Raw genomic sequence first — 26572 nt, forward strand, 5'->3', positions numbered from 1 at the left:
TTTTTGGCAGTAACTAGTACTCTAACGCATTACTTTTTAAATTCAGTAACTCAGTTACCGTTACTACATGGTGTGTTACTGCGTTAGTTTTTTTATATAGTCAACAGCCAGGTGAACAGAGATGAGAACTGTACTTAAGTACAGTACTTGAGTAAATGTACTTAGATACTTCCTGTGTCACATGCGGAGACGGGCTGTGGGCGTGTTTGTGTTGTTTACTAACAAGACTGTCATGGCGGCGGCGGAGCTCAAGTCTAGTTTCTCCACCTGGAGATATTCTCACTATTTCACTTTTGTCGAGCACAAATAAAAGAACGTTTTAGTTAAATGTAAGTTGTGTCCTGGCGGGTCAAAGAGCCTATCTACTGCCCAAACCAGTCATTCAAATCTCTTAAAACATCTGCAAAAACAACATGCTGGGACGAAGCTAGTAGCTAAGACCACAGAGACTCAGCCGACGCCACTCCACCTGCACCCAAGCAACAGCGGCTGGATTTTAACCAAGGGACTGCTAGCCAGGGGAAAGTCCATAAAGCCATTGCACGGTATGTTGTAGAACACATGCAGGCTATTGCTACAGTGGAGTCACCCGCTTTCAGGGAGCTAGTTAGCATGATAGCATGTCCGGGCGGCACACCGGCATATGGGACGGAAAACGTTGTCCAACTACCTGGAGAAAGAATATACAAACATGTAAAGCCAGCTAATATCGATGCTATCCAGATTGCATATAATGCATGTTGTTGAGCATATTTGTCTAATAACAAAGTCATGTTTGAGTTCATGTGTATGACATCATCAGAATGTGCCTGAAACGTGGTGACGCTAATGAGCATGCGCAGTTACAATAAACGGCAGTACTCCAGGCCAAACTCTGAGCGATGTGGTCGTGTGTTTCTTCTGTCCGTTAGCATACTTACAAGCTACTTTGGTTGACTGCAAACGTGGAGACTTCTGCTGAATATAATGTCTCACGCAACAGGTTATGGGCCCAGTCAAGGAGGCCAAAGGTGGTTTAAGTTGTTATTCGACGTTGACGAGAAAAACTTTGAGTTATGGGAGACGAGGTTTTTGGCGCACATGGAACTGCGCAGCCTCAGTGAAGTTATCCTGGAAGAGCCAGCGATAGACTACAACGACGAACAAGCACTTGAAGAAGACGCAACAAAGAATGCAGAGGCATATGCTGAATTAGTGCAGTGTCTAGATAATAAGAGTTTATCACTCATAATGAGAGACGCGAAACGAGATGGAAGAAAAGCGTTGGCAATACTCCGAGAGCACTACGCGGGAAAGGACAAACCACAAGCCTGTACTGTGAACTCTCTTCTCTCCACAAAGCAAGCAACGAGACTGTTACTGATTATATTATTCGAGCGGAGACTATATTCACGTCTTTGAGAAGGGCCGAAGAAAATATCAGTGACGGGTTGCAGATTGCCATGGTAGTGAAGGGGTTACCGGACTCATTCAACCCGTTTGTCGTGCACGTCACTCAAAGCAACGACCGTCTAACGTTCGGTGAGTTCAAAACTAAACTGCGGAGCTATGAGAGCACTGACAAATATAGGACGAGTGACATGAAAACGGACGAGGACGGCGTTATGAGGACTAGCGGGGCGAGGACACGAGGACGTGGAAGAGGGAAGAAGATGGACTTAGCCGACACTGAATGCTACACATGCGGGAAAATGGGGCATATGGCTAGGACATGCCCTAACGAGATCCAAGCGAGGCGAGAGGAGCGACGGTGGGACACGCCACACCGAGGAAGGGGCCGAGGCAGAGGGCTGGGCCGTGATCAGGTGAAGAAGGCAGACGGAGACACGGAGGATGATACCGGTGCATCATTCTTTTTCAAAATAAGTGACTGTCAAAATCAAGTAGGAAATAAGAGAGGTCTTATGGTCGACTGTGGTGCCACGACACACATGATTAATGACCCGGCAAAGTTTAAGACAATCGATAAGAGTTTTAGACCCGAGGAACATGTGATAGAGCTGGCAGATGGAACGAAAACGACCGGGATGGCGAAGATGAGAGGAGAAGCCGAAGTTGTTCTGCTCGACAGCGAGGGACGGCAAGTGAAAACGAGGCTCAAACGAGCGCTTTACATCCCATCTTTTCCACAAGACATTTTCTCCGTGAAAGCAGCGACAGCCAGCGGAGCTGAGGTCCGCTTCAAAGACGGTGATGATTGGCTGATTCATCAAAATGGTACTAAGTTTAAAATGGATGTGTATGGTAGGCTATATTACCTTAGCACAGTAGAGGATGAAAATACTGATGATTGTAATGGTTGTCATGACATCCAGACATGGCATAGAATACTTGGTCATTGTAATTTTGAGGATGTGTCTAAACTTGAGAAAGTGGTTAAAGGTATGTTGATCAAAGGGAAACGTGACATTTCTAACCATAACTGTGAAATATGTACGCAGGGAAAATGTACTCAAAGCAGAAACAGGCAGGCAGACGCAAAAGCTAAGACGGCACTAGAGCTAGTACATACAGACCTATGCGGTCCAATAGAACCAGCAGATAAAGACGGGTACAGATATGCAATAGCATTTACTGATGATTATAGTGGGATGATTTTTCCCTACTTTATCAAAGCAAAGAGTGATACAGCAAAAGCTACTGAAAAATTCCTAGCGGATACTGCTCCATATGGACACATTAAGTGCATAAGATCTGACAACGGTACTGAATTCACTGGGCATGAGTTTCAAACTTTACTTAGGACGAAAGGGATAAGGCACGAGACAAGTGCCCCATACTCACCTCACCAGAACGGTACTGCTGAGAGAGGTTGGAGGACCTTATTTGAGATGTCACGATGCATGCTATTGGAGAGCAAACTCCCAAAGCAGTTATGGACATATGCTGTACAGACAGCAGCACAGAAACGTAACCTGTGTTACTGTAAGCGTCTAGAGCAGACACCATACCGTGTTTTTACTGGCAAAACACCCAACTTGTCCAACATGAAAATATTTGGCTCAGAATGCTACGGGTATAAACAGGATAAGAAGAAGCTAGATTCTAGATGTGCAAAGGGTATTTTTGTAGGATACGACAAATATAGCCCAGCATTCCAAGTATTTTATCCTGAGACAGGGAAAGTCCTGAAACATAGGCTGGTAAAATGTATCACAAAGAGTAGTGCAGATAGTCAGACTCAGACAAATCATAATATGGATTTTGACCCTTATGGAGAAACTATTCCCACAACACCAGCAGGGACAAAAATGGTGAACCAGAATCAGAGAGAGCCTGATGTGGGTGTACAGTCCTATAGTGAGGAGAATATTGAGGCTAGTCAGATCCAGACAGATGGTACTCAAAGAGAACAGGGAGAGAGTGCACGACGCTATCCCACTAGACAAAGAAACGCTCCAGAATATTTAATGGAGTATCAGTGTAAGGCTGATTGTAAAGATGAAGGTGAAAATGTAGATTATTTCTACAGGGTTGCTTGTGACGTACCCAAAACATACATGCAGGCTGTAGGCTCTAGGAAATCAAAAATGTGGGCTGATGCAATGAAAGAGGAGATAAACTCTTTAACAGAGAATGAGACCTTCAGTCTGACCACACTGCCAAAGGGAAAGCAAGCAGTGGGAGGTCGTTGGGTATATGCAGTAAAGGAAAGCCCAGATGGATCTGAGATTTTTAAAGCCAGATATGTAGCTAAAGGCTATAGTCAAGGAGAGGGAATTGATTACAAGGAAACTTTTTCACCGACAGCAAATATGACTTCTGTACGTACATTAATGCAGGTGGCTATACAGGAGGATCTTATCCTACACCAAATGGATGTGAAGACAGCTTATCTCCATGCACCAATAGACTGCGAGTTATATATGGAACAGCCCGAAGGTTTTGAGGCAGAATCCAAAACAGGGGAACACTTAGTGTGCAAACTTAACAAGTCATTGTATGGTTTAAAGCAATCCGGGCGAAACTGGAACAAGTTACTGCAGATCATCTTACAGAGAATGGGTTTGTGCAAAATGATGCTGATAATTGTGTCTACAGAAAAGAGTCTGAGAAAGAAAGAGTTATTCTGTTGATATGGGTAGATGACCTACTTATAGCGGCCAATAACAACGGCTCACTCAGTGATGTCAAAGAGATGTTGAAGAGGAAGTTTAAAATGAAAGATTTGGGTGAACTTAAACACTTCCTAGGTATCGACTTTACACAGAGTGAGGGGGAGATCAAAATGAGCCAAAAGAGACACATAGAAAAGATGCTAGAGAGGTTTGGCATGTCAGAGTGCAAACCAAGGTCAACTCCATGCGAGCAAAAGTTACATTTTGACACTGAGGGTGAAGTTATCGATTCAACAGGATACAGAGAGATAGTAGGTAGCTTAATATACATTATGACATGTACTAGACCTGATCTGAGCTGGATTGTGAGTAAACTGTCACAACACCTAGCAGAACCAAAACAACAACATTGGGCTGCAGCAAAACAGCTGTTGAGGTATCTAAAGGGTGCAATAGACCAAGAGCTACATTACAAGAGAAGTGAGGAAAGCCTAAAGCTTGAGGGATACAGTGATGCTGATTGGGCAGCCGATCAAAATGATAGGAGAAGCACAACTGGATATTGTTTCAGCTTAACTGAAAATGGTCCAGTTATATCCTGGAAAAGCAGGAAGCAGCCAACAGTGGCGCTATCGACCTGTGAGGCCGAGTACATGGCATTAGCGGCTACTACTCAAGAGAGCATGTACCTTGTACAGCTATTAAAAGGGGTAGACCGTAATAGCCCACATGTACCAGTGAAGATATATGAGGACAACCAGGGAGCAATAGCTCTATCCAAAAACCCTGTATCCAGACAGAGAAGCAAGCATGTAGACATCAAATACCATTTTGTACGATCTGCACATGCTGAGGGGAAGATATCTATTACATATTGTCCTACTGCAGATATGGTAGCTGATGTCCTAACCAAGCCGTTGACAAAGGCACAATTTGACAAGTTCAAAGGGTATTTGTTTGGAGAGTAATGTAAATTGCAGGTATACAAATTGAACACTGCTAGAGAAGTTTTTGTTTTGTTTATTTGGATTCTGTGTACCACTGTAGAGAGTTATAAACATGTCTTTGAGTGGGAGTGTTGAGCATATTTGTCTAATAACAAAGTCATGTTTGAGTTCATGTGTATGACATCATCAGAATGTGCCTGAAACGTGGTGATGCTAATGAGCATGCGCAGTTACAATAAACGGCAGTACTCCAGGCCAAACTGAGCGATGTGGTCGTGTGTTTCTTCTGTCCGTTAGCATACTTACAAGCTACTTTGGTTGACTGCAAACGTGGAGACTTCTGCTGAATATAATGTCTCACGCAACACATGTCAAGTTGATCAACAGATTGTATTATTCTCCAATGCAATAACAGTACTGAAATTAAGGCTATAAGGGCATTCCTATAATGGGAGCCTTTTTTTAAGTAACTAAAACGTTACTTTTCACAGTAACGCATTACTTTTTGGTGTAAGTAATCAGTAAAGTAACTGAGTTACTTTTGAAATGAAGTAACTAGTAATGGTAACTAGTTACTGGTTTTCAGTAACTAGCACAACACTGGTCAGCAGGCGGTGCTTTCACTGAGTTGAGCTCTTAGCCTGCAACCTAACCTGGTCCCGACCAGGTTAGCCGCTAAGCATAAGTTACCATGGAGAACACATGCACACACACACACACACACGTTTGATGTTATTTAACACATTCTGATATATAATATTTTAAATATGATGTGCTTACAGGCATCAATAGCACACAATCATGCACAGAAATAAACTCTCACAAACACACACACACACACACACACACACACACACACTCACACACACACACACACACACACACCTACACACACAAAGTTAATCAAATGCAGGTAGATCATAACATCATCATCATCATCATCATCATCATCATGGTCTTGTGGTTGGCGGGCAACCAGATGATAGCGCTACCAAATAAGGAATGTACCCAGCAGGAAATCTCCCTTTATCTTTCTGTCTCTCTCACACACACATAAACCATGCTGTGAGACTGTGTGTGTGGGATTGTGTGTGTGAGACTGTGTGTGTGAGAATGTGTGTGTGAGAATGTGTGTGTGAGACTGACGAAGCGGTTTAGTGTGTTGTTGTCCCTGAAGTATACGCACTTACAGTGGAGGAAATCATTATTTAATCCCTTGCAGATTTTGTAAGTTTACCCACTTAAAAATAGATGAACAGTCTATAATTGTAATGGTAGGTTTATTTGACTAATGAGAGATTGAATACCAAAAGAAAATCCAGAAACGTACACCATATAAGAGATAACAATGTATTTACATTTAACTGTGGGAAATAAGTATTTCTCCATGGCTACAAGACCATCAGAAAGCAGCGTGGGGAGAAGCAGACAACTGTTGGTGCCATTATTCAGAGATGGAAGTAACACAACATGAGTATCAATCGCCCTCGGTCTGGGGCTCCACACAAGATCTCGCCCTGTGGGGTATGATGGTCAGGAGAAAGGTGAGGGATCAGCCAAGAACTACACGGAGGAACTTCTTAGTGATCTCAAGGCAGCTGGGACCACAGACGCCAAGAAAACTATTGGTAACACACTGCACCATAATGGATCAAACCCTGCAGCGCCTGAAGGCCCCCTGCTCAAGAAGAACATGAAAGGCCCGTCTGAAGTTTGACAACGAACATCTGGATGATTCAGAGAAGGCTTTGGAGAAGATGATGTGGTCAGATGAGTCCAACATCGAGATCTTTGGCATCAACTCGACCCGCTGTGTTTGGAGGAAGAGAAATGCCGACTATAACCCCAGAATAGTTTAGTTTAGTTTATTTATTTTTTTCGAGCTTGTAAAACCAAAGAAAATACAAATGAAACAAAAGATGATACAGACATGATACAGTACTATACAAATGAATGCAATAACAAAAGCAAATATGTAATTAATAATTGAATAATCTGTAGTATCATTGTCTGATATCAATAAACAACAAAACTTTAGCTAATTACACGTCCGAAAAGGGGTCGGAAGAAGTTTACACTTATTTAATCCGACCCCTTCTCCCTTTTTACATCTGAATATATGTTAACATACAATATCAATGTATACTTTAACCTTGAATAATTCATATAATCATTCATATAATATATACAGGCAAGTTAGGAGAATGGTCTCTATATATATATATATATATATATATATACATACATACATACATATATATATATATATATATATATATATACACATATGTACATACACAAATTCATACAAACACAAATTCATAAATAGAATACAAAACAAGAATATAAACAGTTATAATACCATCCCCACCGTCAGCATGGAGGTGGAAACATTGTGCTTTGGGGGTGTTTCTCTGCTAAGGGGACAGGACCACTTCCCTGCATCGAGGAGAGGATGGACGGGGCCATGTACCGTAAAGTCTTGGCCGATAGCCTCCTTCGCTCAGCCAGGACACTGTAATGGGTCATGGAGGGGTCTTCCAGCAGGACAATGACCCTGAACACAGAGCCGGCCCGACCCATTAAGCGACATAAGCGCTAGCTTAGGGCCCCGCAGCCACTAAGGGGCCCCCTAGCAACAACAACAAAAATGAAAAAAAAATCTCAGTACACCGTCGCCATGATAAGTATATTTAATTAATTTTGTTAATATGCCTAGATTGCCTACTCTCAAAGTCATGTATTATAATTCGGGCTGTCAAGTTAACGCGTTAATAACGCGTGAACGCAATTTTTTTTTAGCGCCACTAATTATTTTAACGCGATAAACGCATGTGTATTTTTTGTCCTCGGCCGCCCCGTAGTTTCAGAGCGCATCGAGTTTAAAATACCATGTGCTGACAGCCCCGCTCCTGCCGCCCGCTTGTGGCAGACCACACTTCCACGCTCACCGGCAGGCACCGACTGGCCATCGGGAGGACCGGGAGGGTGTGTGTATGTGTGGCCCGAGCGAGCGAGAGAGAGACCTTACGTGCATTGTTGTTGTTAGCATCTGGTGCTAGCTAGCTGCGCTAACGGATATAAGGAGCTGTTTAAATGAAAACAGAGGAGCGACATTTCGCCAGAACTGCGCCGAGCACTTGACTTTATGCAGGAAGCCAGACAGCGGGACATTGTAGGAGAAGTCCGCACACTCAGCACGGATAGTGCAACATGATTGCAGCGTCCAGGCAGCTCCCGTTCGAGCATATGCCTTGAGTTGCACATCGCTCCAACGATCCAACACACACACACACACACACACACACACACACACACACACACACACACACACACACACACACACACACACACACACACACACGTATATATACACACACACCCACACCCCATTTGTATTGTATGAGAGAGGTTCCAGGTTGAATTGAGGTGAATATTTTTAATGTTCAGAGGTTGTTGTGTTTAATATTCATGAGAATATTTGTCATTGTTCAAATGATAATAAACATTAGCATAAAGCATATTTGTCCACTCATATGTTGATAAGAGTATTAAAAACTTGAAAAATATTCCTCTAAGGTACATTTAGAACAGGTAAAAAATGTGCGATTAATTTGCGATTAATCGCGATTAATTTGCGATTAATCGCGATTAAATATTTTAATCGACTGACAGCCCTAATTATAATATTGAGTCAATAATATAATACATTAACCGTTCTTTACCTGAACCTCATCATGACACTAGAGAGGACGGCAGGATTGTAATTTCCCGTGTTCAGTGAAAGCAACAGAGGCAAGACACAAGACCCACCAGAGAGTTGAATGGAAATAAACATGTCTTATTGGCTGGCAGGTACCTATCCTGTGAGCTGTGACAATGTTTAAAATAAACTGTCAGTCGGACTCAGAGTTTTTGAAGATGGACATAAGAAAATGTTTTCTTAAAAAGATGACAATTCTGCTCACAGAGCCACCACTTGAGCCAGGTGAACAAAGTATGTAAATGTCAGTACATTTCCAAGTTATACGAACATGTAAGCAAAGCATAAATTACAGCTACGTTGACGTTACTTTGAATCGCAGGAGTAAGCTAAACCGTTAGCAAGTAGCTATAGCTAGCCAGATATACAACCCAGTCTCACGGCATTTCGTGTTCACCAACACGATTTTTAATCTATTGATTCGTGTTCACCATCACGATTTGCCCCTTTTTTTCGTGTTATACAGCACGATTTTAAAAGCAATGTATTTCTACTGGTAACGTGTTTCGTGCCTGCAGGCTGCAGCACGTCTTTTTCTCCGGTCGGGTCGTGGAAGACCGGAAGCTGTGTGGTTCATAAAAACATGTTCTTACTCAATATCAAGCCACAATTATTGCTTTTATTTTAAATCGTATAATTTCGGACTTTTGTTTCCGTCTGTGAGGAAAATAAATGGGGCTCAGAGCCTCAGGATACTGAAATCTGTATTTTTAAATATTTTATTCCTTCTAATTTGTTATTCTTTTCAAAATAACACACTGTTATTTACTCACCAATAACACACAATTATCCTTGCTTTTATTTATTGGTTTAATTCCATAATCTCGGGCTTTTTTGGTGTCCGTCAGGAACTGAATTTCAAAATAAAAATAACCGGAAACAGACGTAGGCCTATAAGGGACATTTCGAGCATTATTGCGATTGTCAACATTTCTGAGTTTAGGATGGCCGAAGACACTACACTACCCATAATCCCCAGCTATCGTTTAGGACTACAGTTCCCGTAAGGTTACGCAGAGCGTCAAACAGCTGTGTGAAATGGAACGAAACCATGCCAGACTATCCAAAACTGGAATCGAACACCCCCCCAGAACTACACATGCTGGCAAAATGTTCTATGGGACGTCTCTACTGAATGTTTTCGTTTTTCCCACAATTAGAAGTTGCCATTATTAAACACATTGGTGTTATCAAATGTAAAACATATAATTAATAAATGGGTGCAAATCACTTGTGTCCATAATGCGCAGCATTATATTTATGCCGTAGCCTATACCCACATGACAGCTCATTGCTACCTTGTAATTCTACTCCACTACAATTCAGAGGTTAACCTGGTATTTTTACTCCACTGCATTTATTTGAGTTACTTTGCAGATTCTGATTAATTATGTGAAATATAAACAACCCTTAAATCAGACTTTAGTTACACCTGAGTAAAATTCAGGGAAGGTGATTGTCAAGTGCCAACAATCAGGAGAGATATTTGATAGTTGGTGCTTGAGAAGACTAAACATGTATCTGCAATTGACATGAATGGAAACAAGTAATAAAGTATATTCATTACTCGTTATTCTCTACTAATAGTTAATTAAAGACTGTATATTATGGCTATTTTGCACATCCCTTTCAAGATTTTCAAAGGTTTATTGACATATCATACACAACTACGGTGTAGTTATGCAATGAATGAAACACTTGGGTCACAGGTTCCTCAACAGTGCATTACAAGACATCTATCAATATGTGTGTACCTCCACCATTAAACTGTCATATTCTGCACATTTCTTATTCTATCTACATTAGGGCCGGGACTTTAACGCGTTAATTCAGATTAATTAATTACACAAAAATTAACGCGTTAAAAAAATTTACGCATTTTAATCGCACTTATTTTTGCACAGCGGAACGTTTCTCACTGGATGAGTTTCAGGCGTACCGAGCACCAACTAACGTTCATTACTTCAGCATGGGACTTCAAACAACAACAAACCACGGTGAACAATAGTCAAACATGAACGAACAAGCTGATGAGACCGCTTTGGTCAGCCCCGTGGATGGGACATTTTGTTTTAAAAAACGGACGGATGGAAGCGTCGATAAGAGCACGGTTGTGTGCAAATGATGCAAAAAAGAATGTGTTTATCACCGCAGCACATCAAGCCTGAAGTATCACCTAAATGCAAAGCATGTAGCAGCTAGCGTGGACGTTAGCCCGACTCCGAGTGCAAGGAACCACACCCTGACCCAACCCACACTCAACTAGATGACTGGTTTCAGGGCCAGGATAAGTAAGTCCACGTCTGAGAAAATAACCAACTCCCTGGCTCACTGGATTGCACTCGACTGTAGACCACTTGGAGTCACATCCATGTGGAAATTGCTTCTCACTGTTCTCAGGTCAAATATGTATATTTGATTAAAAATGCGATTAATTTCGATTAATTAATTACAAAGCCTCTAATTAATTAGATACATTTTTTTAATCGAGTCCCGGCTCTAATCTACATACATAAGAGTATAATTAATGTGTATAATATCAGTTAAAATAAGTGCTTCAACATAGTTAACATTGCAGGAAAGCAATATATTAGACGTTAATTACTTTGTCAGGCTTAATATTTAATATTTAATGTTTAAATAAAGGTTTTTCTGTTTTGCACCTCCTCCTATTAATATCTGTGTACATCCTGCACTAAACTGTTTTATTGTAGAGATCACTTATAGTATCTTCTTGATTTTTTATATTCTATATTTCTATATTTATACTTTCCCCCTATGAAAGTAGTACTCTTAATATTTTTGTAATCAAATATTCACATAAAAACAATAATTCAATAACGTGCTTTAACCACTAGGAGGTGCACACAAGGTGCACACAGCCATAATAACTTTGTATTATTAGTGTGTATGTACAACATCTGAAGATGTATAGTTTTATGCATGCTTATACTATTTCAGACTCAGTATTTACATTCTTACATTCAAAGAAAATCAGTAATATCTTTGAAAACTACAGTCCTTTTCTATCAGCTGTGCACCGTTATGGTGTAAATGTAACCTATCTATGAATTAGATCAAATGTAAAAGTCAGCCGAATTAGTGTTGATACTGCAAGGAGACGTATTGTGTGAAGAGAAATTGAAGATGTTGTTTAATTGTTGATATATTTATGATCCACGTCAAGTATTCAGTTTCGGCGCCATTTTTTCCAGTTTTTCCAAAGGTCTTCTCATCAGGGCTTTCTAAATAAAGAACTACGGCAGATCTGTAATATGTAATACAGCCGAACCGTGTATTACAATGCCGTTATGTGATGACTTTCAAAGACAAAAGCAAGAGCACTCGGGATTAAGTATTATTTTATACTTTTAAAATGTTTTCCGGATTTCATATAATATAAACACCAAATCCCAGCATGCATTGCGGCTAACACATCCAATCAGCGAGCTTAAAACCATAGCTGAGGATCTTGGGTAATCGCTCGAAATGCCTACGTCTGTTTCCGGTTATATTTATTTTGAAATTCAGTTCCTGACGGACGCCAAAAAAGCCCGAGATTATGGAATTAAACCAATAAATAAAAGCAAGGATAATTGTGTGTTATTGGTGAGTAAATAACAGTGTGTTATTTTGAAAAGAATAACAAATTAGAAGGAAAAAAAGATTTAAAAAATACAGATTTCAGTATCCTGAGGCTCTGAGCCCCATTTATTTTCCTCACAGACGGAAACAAAAGTCCGAAATTATACGATTTAAAATAAAAGCAATAACTGTGGCTTGATATTGAGTAAGAACATGTTTTTATGAACCACACTGCTTCCGGTCTTCCACGACCCGACCGGAGAAAAAGACGTGCTGCAGCCTGCAGGCACGAAACACGTTACCAGTAGAAATACATTGCTTTTAAAATCGTGCTGTGCAACACGAAAAAAAGGGGCAAATCGTGATGGTGAACACGAATCAATAGATTAAAAATCGTGTTGGTGAACACGAAATGCCGTGAGACTGGGTTGAGATATATTAAATAAACACTTTGTCATACAATCTAAATGTAATGTTTTTTAGCGTTACCTGGTGATTTCAAAGAAAGCTCTCTGGGAAATTTTGACTTACTGTTCGACATGAAGCTAGAAGCTACCTTACAGCACACAGTTGATCCGGAGTCCTGTCAATTAAAGTGTTTCATAGTTAGCTTAGCTAAGCATCAACCTAGCACTGAAATATATGGATGTTATGTGACAGTATTTCAGAGAAAAAGTCAGCTGAAATGGTGGCATGGTTGCCACTGCTTTACGTGTCGACAGCATGTTTGAAAGTATTTGCAGCAGTAAATGTGGCTGTTTGGCTCTGGTTCTTCTGAATGATATTCCTATTGACAGCTAGTTTCTATGTGAACACTATGAGATGGACAGCCAGAGAGAATAAATGAAAAACAGTTATGAAATACTATATGACAAAACAAGAATACAGTTTAAGTGATTTGTAAAATATCCATAAAGAAAAATCTGCTTACAGTTCTGTTTCATATGGGTGTTGAGAGATGTATCCATAGATCTCTTCATTTTGCTCTCAAAGTGCACCAGATTGATGCTTTTAACTTCAATATTTAAAAAACAAATCTTCCCGGGGAGCATGCCCCCGGACCCCCTAGAGGAGGTGAGGACCCCCCTAGAGCAGTGTTTCCCAACCGGGGGTACGCGTACCCCTAGTGGTACGTGGGTGATCCCCAGGGGGTACGTGAAAAGATTTTGAAAAGTAAATTTTTTTTTATTACAATTTTTACAGGAAAACTGTGCCTAAATAATGAATAATGCTTAATCTGTAATAATGTAACCAAAATTGGGGGCATTCAAATTAAGTAATAATTTGCTGGCTATATATTATTATTGGCACCGTTCAGCTTCCCGCCGGACTGTCAGGTGTTATATCATCATCATCATTGTAGTGGCGCGCTGGTTTTCTTGCTAGCTAGCAAAATAACAACATCCAAGTGAATGCGCTGGTGTTTATTGAGATCAACATTTCTGTTAACATATTCATTATGGATCAATGGCTGAGTCGAGCTGGTTCATCCAGAAACAACAGCACAGGTGACACTGCTGAATCAGGAGAACCCGTTCTCAAGAAAATGAAAACAGAGAAGGTGAAGAATCGTCAGTTTGGTGAACATTATGTGCTCTCCGGGTTTACGGTCACAACTACAGAGCCACCGCAGCCAATGTGTTTCATCTGTGACGACGTGCTTTCTAATAATAGCATGAAACCATCCCATTTACATCGGCACCTTAGTACTAGACATCCCGCCTGTGTGGGTAAGCCTGCAGAGTTTTTCCACCAAAAGCTGGCTGAATTTAAGGGAAGCCAAGAAAAACTAAAGAAAGCGACATCGGTCTCAACCAAGGCCTTGGAGGCATCTTATGCCGTGTCGCTACTCGTTGCTAAATCAAAAAAGCCATTTACCATAGCCGAAGAGCTCATCTTGCCTGCTGCTATAATTCTCGCAGAAACTATGCTCGATAAGAAAGCAGCTGATGTCCTGAAGAAAGTGCCGTTGTCAAATAATACTGTGTGCCATCGGATCGACGACATGGGAATTGACATTATTGACCAAGTGGTGGAAAAATGTAAAGCGTCTGGTACGTTCGCTTTGCAGTTGGACGAATCAACGGATGTCAGTGGGGAAGCACAACTGATTGCGTTTGTGCGTTACAAAGACACTTTGGAGATGAACGAGCACATTCTGTTTTGCAAGAAACTCACGGGGAGAACTACCGGACAGGACGTTTTTAACGTTATTGACAATTTTTTCTCTCAACACAAGCTGGATTGGAAATCCTGCTCTCATGTGTGCACAGACGGCGCTGCGGCGATGACCGGCAGAGTAAATGGATTAATGGCCCACATAAAAAAGGTAAACCCTGACGTTACATGGACGCACTGCATGATTCACCGAGAAGCATTAGCTAGCAAGAGAATGAGTCCAGAGTTAAACGATGTTTTGAATGATGCCGTAAAAGTGATCAACTTCATACAGTCCAGGCCTTTGAATCATAGACTGTTTCAGTCACTTTGTGAAGACGGTGGGTCAGAACATAAACAGCTCCTGCTTCACACTGACGTCCGCTGGTTATCCCGAGGGAAGACGTTACAGCGGCTGTTCGAGCTACGCAATGAAGTGAGGGCATTTCTGTCGGAGCACACACACCCACTTGTGGCTATGTTCGACGACGCTGACTGAGTAGCTCGGCTGGGATACCTCTCTGATATTTTCAGCAAACTCAACCAGCTGAATCTCTCTCTTCAAGGTAAAGACACAAATGTTCTTAGCTTGTATGACAAAGTGTGTGGATTCATGGAGAAGATCAAGCTCTGGCAGAGCAAATGTGATAAAGGGGATACAAGTTGTTTCCTGCAGCTGAACGCATACATTGCTACTGGTGAATGTGACAGAGCTCCAATTGTGAAAATAGTACACACACATTTGTCCAAGCTCAAGAACGAGTTCAACTCCTACTTCCCTGATATTGACTACAAGTCATCCACACTGGACTGGGTGCATAATCCATTTGTGACGTGCATTAACAGCAGCATTCCCGCCAGACTGCAAGAAGACCTCAGAGATGTGTCCTCGGATAGGAGCCTGAAGATGAGCTACTCAAGCACACCACTGACACAGTTCTGGTGTGGTGTGGAGAAGGAGTATCCTGGGGAAACATGCCCTGAATGAACTGTTGCCTTTTGGGTCCACACACCTGTGTGAGGTGACATTCTGCGCCATGACCCTCATCAAGACTAAACACAGGAACAGACTCAACTTGGAGAATAACCTGGTCACAGCTGTTGCAACAATCTCCCCCAGACTCACACAACTGATGAGGGAGAAACAGGCTCAAGTGTCACATTAATTGGTGAGTTACCTTACTTTTTTTGTTTAAGTCTTTAAACAATGGCTATTATAATGTATATGATTAGTTATGATTGAATATGATTTAAGTGTCACATTAATTGTCGCATTGGGTCACACAGACAAAAATATCCTCCTCTTCTATCTCTCCTCATCACTTCTCTCCTTCTTCCACTCCCAGGTTTCACCTTAGCTACACACAGGGCCGTATCCAGGCCCGGGTCTGATATGTGCTGCCGCCACCACACACACACACACACACACACACACACACACACACACACACACACACACACACACACACACACACACACACACACACACACACACACACACACACACACACACACACACACACACACACACACACACACACACACACACACACACGCAGACACACACACATTTGATTATTACGGTATATGGTTATTATATCCCTCTCACATTGTTCTCATCTTTTTATATTCAGATCTAATTCTATATTTCTTTCTTTCTGCTATTACCAATACCTATACCCCCCTCCCCCATGCTGCTATGACACCCACATTTACCCAAGGGGATCAATAAAGGAATATCTCATCTGATTGTATCATAGCGCATCGTATCTCATCTCATCTTATCTTATCTTAGTTTTGAAGCAGATTCTTCAGTGCTTTGTTAACTTAATGTTACAATGGGAATGAAGTGATGATGTCAGACCTCAGAACTAAAGCTTTACTTCAATAAACTGCCAACCTGTGTGACCATGTGACTTTATCCAGGTTGTCATCCACACACACACACACACACACACACACACACACACACACACACACACACACACACACACACACACACACACACACACACACTCACACTCACACTCACACACACAGCCGGTCTGCCACAATATAGACTATTAATATATCCTGGGGATCACCACGATTGATTGCGTAGTAGGGGGTACTTTAGGTTGGCTTGAAATGCTTTGGGGGTACAGTACTCAAAAAAGGTTGGGAACCACTGCCCTAGAGGATGTTAGGTCCACGGTGTTTACATGCTTATTTATACAATATGTGTGCTTATGCTAACATCATAAGACAAAAGTTGGTTCCGTGTTGTGTGTAGTGAGAACGCGCTAGAGTGAGGGGGGCCCCCAAGCCAAAGCTCGCTTAGGGCCCCCAAAAGTCTAGGGCCGGCCCTGTCTGAACATACGGCCAAGGCAACACAGGAGTGGCTAAAGAAGAAGCACATTTTGGTGATGGATTGGCCTAGCCAGTCTCCGGACCTTAATCCCATAGAAAATCTGTGGAGGGAGCTGAAGCTTCCAGAGGCCAAGCATCAGCCTCAAAACCTGAAGGATTTGGAGAGGATCTTCAGAGAGGAGTGGACCACAATCCTTTCTGAGATGTGAACAGACCTGGATACCAACTACAAGAAGCGTCTGACCTCTGTGTCCAACAAGGGTTTCTCCACCAAGCAAGGGGATGAAATACTTATTTCCCACAGTTAAATGCAGATACATTTTTATCTTTTATATAATGTCAATTTCTGGATTTTCTTTTTGATATTCTTACTCTCATTGTTAAAATAAACCTACAATTATTGAATGTCAATTTCTTCAGAGGTGGGGGACTCGAGTCGCATATTTTTTGACTTGAGACTTGCTTGACTAACATTGATAAAAGACTTGACTTGACTTTGACTTGGTATTCATGACTTGAGACTTGACTTAAGCTTGAGACAGATGACTTGAAAGGACTTGACTGTTTGTTTTTGTAGTGAGATATTACGTTTAGTTTTTTCGAAAAACGTGATTGGGTGATTATAGCGCCATGCGCGCAAACCTGGCAACCCACTGGAAGACAGGAGTCTCAGTTAACATGGCAGCGGCTAGCGTTATTCCAAAAATAGTGAAGTTTGGATTCAAGGATTATTTTGTCGATGACGCTAATAAGAAGAAAACAGCGGTATGCAGGGTCTGCAGCATAAAGATCAGGCGACCACCACAACATCCAACTTCATTCGTCACTACAAAAAAACCAGTTCCACCTGGAGTAAATTCACAAGCTACCCTGCAGTACACAAAGTCATTCAAACTAGCTGCACCTTCACCATCTTTGATATTTTTATGCTAATATTTTTCTACTTTTACTTGAGTAACAAGAATTTTACCGGTAACAGAGTATTCTTACACTCTGGTACTTCTACTTTTACTTAAGTACAATATCTGAGTACTTCTCCCACCTCTGATTCTAAGTCTATATCTCAGTTTGAGTTGTCTTTTGAGTATATAAATACAGCTTAAGTGAAGAGAACGACATATTTGACATTTCAGACGAGGTCACTCGGGTAAGCACACACACATTTGACTGCACAAAAAACATATGCATTTAATCATAGCCCCATACTTCTCCCTCCCTCCCTCTCTCCCTCTCTCCCTCTCTTTCTTCCATCCACACACACACACATCACACACACACAAATCCGCTCCTTTTTGAAGACACTCGTAACTCTTTAAGAGGAAGATCTCACTCAGTGTGCAGCCAAAAACACACATTCCTGTTTCCTCCATCCTACTCTCGCAAATAAAATTGTCAGATTTTCATTATTTAAGTAAAACAGTTAAAGGTGGGGTAGGTAAGTTTCAGAAACCGGCTCGAGATACACTTTTTGTTATATTCCATAGAATGTTCTTAACATCCCGATAGCAATGAATATCTTAAGTGCTTTGACAAAAAATCCATACAAAAATTTCATCTGTGGAACCCGTAATACTGTAAAAAGTACAACCAATCCGGGCCGGCTAAACGGATTGGATTGCCGCCCTGTCTGTCAGCCTTCCATCTCGTACAAATGAGGGCACGAGATACACGCACAAATGTATCTCGTGCCCTCATTGGGCGTGCCGTCATTGGGCGTGCATTGCGAGTTCATGTGTGTTGGAGGAGGTGCTCTGTAAGGAAGTCTGAAGGAAGGGGCGGATTCTTTTCGGCTGTGTACTTTGAAATGTTAGTGCACTCGAGCCAGTTTCTGAAACTTACCTACCCCACCTTTAAAGAAAATAATATTCAAATATGCAAATACAATGTGGGAACAGCTGGAGGGGTTTAAGGTCAGGGGCTTATTCTACAGAGGTCACATGCTGTAACCCGATCTGGGATTGGAGGAAGGGCGGAAAAAGGTTTCAAGTCAAGGTTGTATAGTACTACTAACTACATTTATATACAGCGTATCTCTCAGTCACACGTTTACATCAAACTGTGTTAATACTCTATTGTGAGCATCTCCTACAACCCTGCTGCTAGTGCTGGGCGGTATACCACTTCATACCAAATACCGTCAACTTTATGCCGTATGATATACATTTCATTTTTGCCGTTGAAAAAGTGGCGATGGGCGCTCTTTTACTGCTGCAGCGATGAAATGCATGCTGGGTACAGCACCAAGCGTAGCAGGAGACTGGAGATGGAAACACAAGAAGAACTGAGGAGAGGAGCTGTCTGGAGTCGTCTGGAGGTTTTCTGGATTCCAAAAATCTGACATAGACCAAATTGCACCAATTATTGCAAATGTAACACAAGTCATTTACCACCATCTCAACAGAAGGCACTTATTGGAGTACACAGAATGTATGAAGATACGATCTGCTTCAACGAGCATCTCTGGGGAAATGTCTGAAGGAAAGTCAAGCATCGCTTGAAGACACATTTGTTCGAGGCACTGCCCATGATAGGAAAAGCAAAGGATGGATTGAGATCACAAACACCATATGGTGCAAATTTCACCTTCGACACGTTTAATATTAGTATTAGTAATTTTTTTGAATAGAGAATAGTAATCAATATGTTGCTCCCACTTTGATGCAGTGTAGCATAGTTAATGCACTAGTTGCCCAACAAGTGTTGTAAGCATCTGTATGTATGTACAGGTATTGTTTACGGGGAGGCTTAATGCAGCAGTGGTTTTATTAAATCAGAAAAAGTGTCCCCACCACTTTTTCTAACAGAGTGATGCCGATGTACTTCTGTTTTTCTGTCACTCACTTAGCAAGTCAGTGATCAATAAACAGAATCCAACCACACACACACTCAACTATCCTCTAATCTCCACGTGGGGCTGAGCCATCAGTTATTGGAGTCTGAACGCTCGTGTAACTTTACCTTTCGATAGTTTGAATGTTTGCTTAGGTGCAGGGTGACTGAGGCGAGGGGGACAATGGGAGGGGGAGGCGATGGGGAGGGAGAACAGACACAGATCTAATATTGACAACCAGGTCTTTCACTGTACTGAGGTCAGAATAGTACTATCCTGAGGAACGAAAGATATCCCTGCAACACAATTCATTGACGTCTTTGATACAACCCCAACACTGTAACCTGTTAGCTCATCTTTTGTGTTTAACTGTTTCAATTCTGGCATATATTAAACATTGCTCCATGTTAAATATGTAAAAACCGAAATGTAAAAATGGGTTGTGGTTTATGGGAAATGTATGGGCTGGAACTATGTACTTTCACTTGATGAAAAACAGTTCATTCCTAATAAATAGTTCTGGCACTTGGTGGAACATGTGGCAGGCTGGCTGGTTTGATCATTGATTGGGTCGGGAAGAGATTCAGATGTCCAGGACATTCACTTGCATCACTCTGCTGGTCCCATGTTGGGCCCACATCTTCGCGGCGCCACAGAGAATAGTGTTCCATTAGCTAGGCTGCTGCTGCTGGACTGCATTTCCAATGACTTTCTAAATGTACTACCTTGTCAATGACTTCACCTATGCTGTTTCAGATCAGTGGAAATGTAGCCTACCATATGTATAAATATGGAGGATGTACTTATAATTGTACAATCAGCCTGATCAATATACTCACACACTGCACATTGGTGCCGCTCACAGAAATGTGCCAACCCAAGGATTTATATCTGCTGCACATAAGGTCAGTACCCTGAAAGTGTCATGAGTGAAATACGTGTGTGTATGTGAGTCTTTTTCAGTAGTGAAGATGTATCCTCCAGAAAACCTACTTCTTTGATCTCTATTTATTCCCCCTCAATGATGTGCTCGGTCAGCACAAACTACTGAATGCACCTGAAAGCACACACATGGTTCGACACGCATGGAAAATAATTGAAAACCCTACCTCGTAAGCATTCTTAATATTGAGCGGCTGTCCGGTGGCGGCTACATGTCCCACAATGCCCTTGTTCCACTCCAGCCGGATGCAGCTGTTGGAGGACTCCTCCAGCGTGGACCCCTCTGCCACATCGAACAGACGGCTGACCAGGAACTTCCTGTTGGAGCTGTCCTCGCCCACCTGGGACCAGAAACAGAAACAGCAGGACTCATCAGAACAAGGACATATATTATTGTGCTCCTTTGTATTTGCTAACACTCCAAACACAGCAAGGAAGCAAACAAAGACTAGTTGATATGGGTTATAGTAATATTCACAACAACACATCTTATGAGAGTGTGTCAGCAAGAATTCCATTCCCCCTGTACAGGAAAAACACAATGTAAAAGTAAACAATATATACCGCTTTATAATTATTATTTGTACTGGCTGTAGCTCTTAGTTAGGTTGTTTATCTACTGTAACACAATCTGTAAAACACTGTGCAATCACTACTGTTATCTGGCTGCTATCACACCTTTTCTACATGCATTACATTACATTGCATTACATTACATTTAGCTGACGCTTTTATCCAAAGCGACTTACAGTAAGTTCATTCAACCAGGAAGATACAAACTTGAAGAAAACAGAATCATAAAGTACATCAGGTTTCATAGAGCCACACATTTCAAGTGCTACTCAACTGGCTTTAGAGAAGCCAGCCCTTTATTAGTATATAAGTTCTTTGTTAGTAGTTCTATCCTCGAGGTGGAGTCGAAAGAGATGAGTTTTCAGTCTGGAAGGTGTGTGAGCTTTCTGCTGTCCTGATGTCAATGGGAGCTCATTCCACCATCTTGGAGCCAGGATAGCAAACCCACGTGTTTGACTCTTATTTTATTTGACTTTTTTTTTTTTTAAATATTGTTACTGTACTTATTGTTATCCACCTGTCATCAATATACTTTTGTAAATTGTACTTTGTGTAATTGATATCTCTAATATGTTACGCAGGCCTCTTAACAATGTCCATTACTGTGGGATTAATAAAGACATTAAGATTGTGATACAGTACATTAGAGCTGAACAAGTCAACACCTCAAAATGGATCAAATTAAAACTGTGTGTAATGTAAAGGTCGCTCACAGTGAGAATCCTGTGAGTCTGCACGTCATGTCAAATATGCACAAAGGCAAAACAATAGCTGGCATGATAGAGTGGCCCTTCAATGGCAGAATAACACCTACATCGTATGGTGAAACACTTTTATAGAATAACTGGAGCTTTGCACATCAGCAGTTTGAGCGAAAGCTGAGATGTGAGCATGTTGGTGAGAGTAAGCCCTTTTTAAGAGATGTTTCACAGCACACACATCCTGTAGAGGCCTGTCTCACTCCCCCTGCTCAGGTGGTCACAGTGCTCTAGGTTAGGGGTGTCCAAACTGCGGCCTGGGGGCAAATTGTAGCCCGTGGTCCATTTTGAATTGGCCTGCAGCAAATTCTTAAAGTATAATGGAACATGGCCCAAACCTGAAACTAGTGCTTGTCTTATGTTGTACTTCTTGAATAGTGTTCATGCATTAATATGCCAGCCCTTCGTATATCTTTCTGTATGTCGCTCTCAGTGAAAACAGTGTGGACCCCCTGCTGCTGCAGTTAGATAACAGTTAGAGAATAGTAGTTTGTGTTCCTACCAGAAACAGGGAGTAGCGGTCTGCGGCGATCAGCTCGTTGATGTGGAGGAAGATCTTGTGACAGAGTGCTGTCACGTCCAGATGACTGGACACGTCCATCACCAGCTCCAGCAGCCTGGCGCAGCGGTCACTTCCTGCCCCGCTGCCCCCCCCACCGATACCCCCCTCGCCCATCACAGAGCCGCGCAGAGGGACCGTCTCCCGGTCGGCATCACTCAGGAACGTCAGAGAGCCCTCGGCGTCTTTCACCACGATGGGTCTGAGCGGGCGGTCAAACTCTGACGCTGATATCTTGCGGGTGGGGGTGCCAGGGGCCGGGCTGGGGATGGGGGACGGGCAGCGGCTGTCCTGGAGTGTAGTTGGGAGGATGGTGGAGGCAGAGGGGGGGCCGGAGTGCTGCTGTGGAGGATTCTCTTTGCAGGAAGACTGCTGGATGGAGTGAACTCGCTCAGAGAACCAGGCGTTCACCATCTCCCTGCAGCACAGGACACACACTGAGACTGGGACGCACATCTGGATCTGACAGAGGATAGTACCACCGAAAACATGAGATACGACTAACAGTATATTATTTAACACTTGAACTCCATTACGTAACAACTATTTACACCAACATACACAACCATTGTAATTCCTGACAGTTGGAACATAGCACACATTAAAGGCGGGGTAGGTCATTCACTTCAGAAACACTTGTTATATTCCATGGAATGCTCTTAACGTCCCGATAGCAATGAATATATGAAATGCTTTGACAATAAATACATAAAAAATCATCTGTGGAAGCAGTGGCGCTGTAAAAAGCACGACCAATCATCTGAGCCGGCCCGGCTAAAGTAACTGGATGGCCTTCCTGCCTGTCAGCCTTCCATCGGGGCACAAACTGATCTCGTGCCCTCATTGGTCATGTGTGCGTTCGTGTGTGTTGGAGGAGGGGCTCTGTGAGGAAGTCTGAAGGAAGAGGCAGATTTTTTTTGGCTGCGTACTTTCAAATTCTAGCGCACTCGAGCTGGTTTTTCCATTCTTACCTCCCTACCTTTAAACGTATGACTAGGGGGAGAAGTGAAGATAGATACAACAACAAAAAAATTAGATAAAGGTCGTGCACATAATATTTAAAATGAAAAATTACAAGTAACATTCGTAACAAAAATCCAATAATAGAACACACACTGGTTGACAGGTAGACTATTGTTATAGTTTAAAGTTACTCCTGAAATCCCACAAGTTCACATGATCTGTTTCTGTACCAGAACAAAAGAGACATCTATCCAGTGTGTTGATCTTTTATGGTGCAATTTGCACAGGAAAGGCAAACAAATAATTACAACTAATTACAAGATGATGTAATTGAACAAATGACCTCATACTGGTCAATGTAGAAACGTGATGAAAACAGGACATTTAAGTTTGCTGGTGTATGACCATGTCAGGTGGGTAATAAGCATTAGCTCGCCACAGAGAGGGACAGAGAGTTCAAATGATATGTGTTCTGCTTTATTAATGCTCTGAATGCCACATATATGGAACCTTAAATGTAAATAAAAAAATGGCCCTGATTGCTGGAGAGGAAGGTAAATACTTTGATGGGCTCAATTTCCCAATTTGCGCTAAATAAAGTATCTATCTCTCTATCTATATGTATCAGTGTGTGTGTGTGTGTGTGTGTGTGTGTGTGTGTGTGTGTGTGTGTGTGTGTGTGTGTGTGTGTGTGTGTGTGTGTGTGTGTGTGTGTGTGTGTGTGTGTGTGTGTGTGTGTGTGTGTGTGTGTGTGTGTGTGTGTGTGTGTGTGTGTGTGTGTGTGTGTGAGAGAGAAGAGTAAATTGGGTGTGATTAGTAAGAAGCTCTCTAATCAGCCGACACCTTGTCTTATCAACTTGGAGAACACAAACACACAAACACACAAACACACAAACACACACACACACAATTTAAAGCATGCTCTTCTGGCACGCGCCGGCCGTTAAATCCACCCTGATATGTTGGCTCTGAGCCAGGCAAATAAAACGCTGTGGCAAAAGAGCTGTTATCTGCCTTATGCATCCAGGGGGGGGGGGGGGGGGGGGAATCAATACTTCTCTAAGAAATGCTTCTCAACCAGAACAACTACTGATGCGTAGAAACGATATGCACTGACACACTTTTGTGTGTTTCTTTTCATGCGGTCAGGAAGAGCGGTGGAGGAAACATACAATGCTCTTTATGGCAATGTATTTGGGGATGGAGATGGGACTGAGGTCATGTGTGTTGCTAAACTAAGTGAAGTTGCCATGGCAGTTAAAGTGGATAAATGGGTCTGAAGGAGTATGTCACTCAAACAAACACAGAGCTAATGTGTCCTGATGAAGAGCTGCCAGGAAGATGATATGCCAAGATATGACTGCTGCAAAAACAATGCCTAACGCTGCTGCTGCTGCTGCTGCTGCTGCCGCTGCTGCCGCTGCTGCCGCCGCTGCTGCCGCCGCTGCTGCCGCTGCTGCCGCCGCTGCCGCTGCCGCCGCTGCTGCCGCTGCCGCCGCTGCTGGCTGCTGCCGCTGCCGCCGCTGCCGCTGCCGCTGCCGCTGCCGCTGCCGCTGCCGCTGCCGCTGCTGCCGCTGCCGCTGCCGCTGCTGCTGCTGCTGCTGCTGCAGCTGCCAGAGCAAGACTGCTTTGGAATCTTTGTTTGCGTAAGAAATTAAAAGGCTCATTTGCACTGAACCACGCTCTCTCTCTGAGGTCTAATTGGGGAGGCTGAAACTGAGTGATTTAAATGAAGACACAGGCACCATGAGGAAGGATTGTATAATTATCACCAAGGATCTAACCAACAGTGCACACTGAGAATTCAACAGAATCCCTGGGCAGATCTCACAGCTCTCACTGATTGTGAAGTGGATGATGAGATAAATAACAGAGCTGGGAGAGAGAGGCCATGTTTATCGGAGAGCATTACAGGAGCTCACAAGACACAAGGATCAGAGTGTACCTGAACGCAGCACATGATTGTTGGATATGACCAGGTTTTAGAGCCTTCCTGACTATAAAGGAGAGTTAAAATAAAGAGTTTAAGATTAACTACCAGAGGAGATGAAATGTTTCACTGGAAAAAATGCTGTTCCAAAAACAAGTATAACAATTATGAAAACACTGTGTGTTTGCTTGTAATAAGGAACATATTTGTTGAAGTAAGATGGGATATTCAGAACATACATTTTGTATTTTGAACTATATTTACCAGAATCAGGAAATGCCGCAAATGCTCAAATATGTTCTGTTTTCTGATATTATTGGGTGATTTTCCAATAAAAAAGTGAAAATGGTTTAATCTGAGATACAGCTTTGAGTCTTTGACTCAGATACTTTAGATGCAGTGTCTAACATCAAGACCCTACATCACTGCGTGTTACTTCCTAAGTTTCTAGGTCTTATATCCAGTGTAAAGACATATTCTGACTTGATATTACACAAAAGTACTTGGCAAGACTTCGAATATTTGCCGTTCCTGATTGGCTATGGGGCTGGGCACCAAAAGCAAACTGATGGTGGCTGTTTTTCTGCAAAGATGTTCACGAGTAAGCGCTCTCTCTTGCGCACAGAAACTAAATACACCAGGTTTAAGGTCCCACCACCCACCACCCCCCTTTACCTTGACGCCTTCCTGATAAAGTAGGAGTGAGAGAACTCCAGGTGGTCGTCCAGCCACGCTTCCATCCTCTCGCTTTCCGGGGAGCAGCAGTCCTCCATGGCGCAAAGGCGACCGCAGAATGCCGCTGAGAGCTTCGGTTACCGGCTACATCTACACACGGGAGACCCGGTACCGAATAACAGGGGGAAAGCTGCTCACAGAGAGAGCTGCTCCGTGCCGGGGAGTGTACGCGCTCGGGTCATACAGCGGGACGGTGCGCGCTCCGGTCATACAGCGGGACTGTGCGCGCAGGGAGGAGAGAGAGAGAGCACACCCCCTGTCTTTCACCTTTATCATAAAGAGTGCTGCAAATACACCATACACACGACGCACACCTACTGTACAACATTCTGATTCTTACCTCTATAAAAAAAGATTCACATATTTATAATCGTTATATTGTCGACCTTCTCTTACAACTTATTTCCTTATGTTGTTAATGTT

The 26572-nt window shown here is 42.4% G+C and overlaps 1 protein-coding gene across 1 annotated transcript in view; it reads right to left on the reverse strand.

Moving 5' to 3' along the window:
• The window catches only part of pde5ab (phosphodiesterase 5A, cGMP-specific, b), a 59949-nt gene extending 33600 nt beyond the window's left edge, over positions 1–26349 (reverse strand). Inside the window, exons 1-3 of the mRNA XM_034105805.2 lie at positions 26090–26349; positions 22465–22939; positions 20799–20972 (exon numbers count right to left, since the gene is read on the reverse strand). Coding sequence (XP_033961696.1) covers positions 20799–20972; positions 22465–22939; positions 26090–26187 — 747 coding nt within the window. The 5' untranslated portion in view covers positions 26188–26349. The remainder of the gene's footprint in view (positions 1–20798; positions 20973–22464; positions 22940–26089) is intronic.
• Positions 26350–26572: the final 223 nt, after the last annotated feature.

Source organism: Pseudochaenichthys georgianus, chromosome 18 (assembly GCF_902827115.2).
Source record: "Pseudochaenichthys georgianus chromosome 18, fPseGeo1.2, whole genome shotgun sequence".
Classification (NCBI taxonomy): Eukaryota; Metazoa; Chordata; class Actinopteri; order Perciformes; family Channichthyidae; genus Pseudochaenichthys; species Pseudochaenichthys georgianus.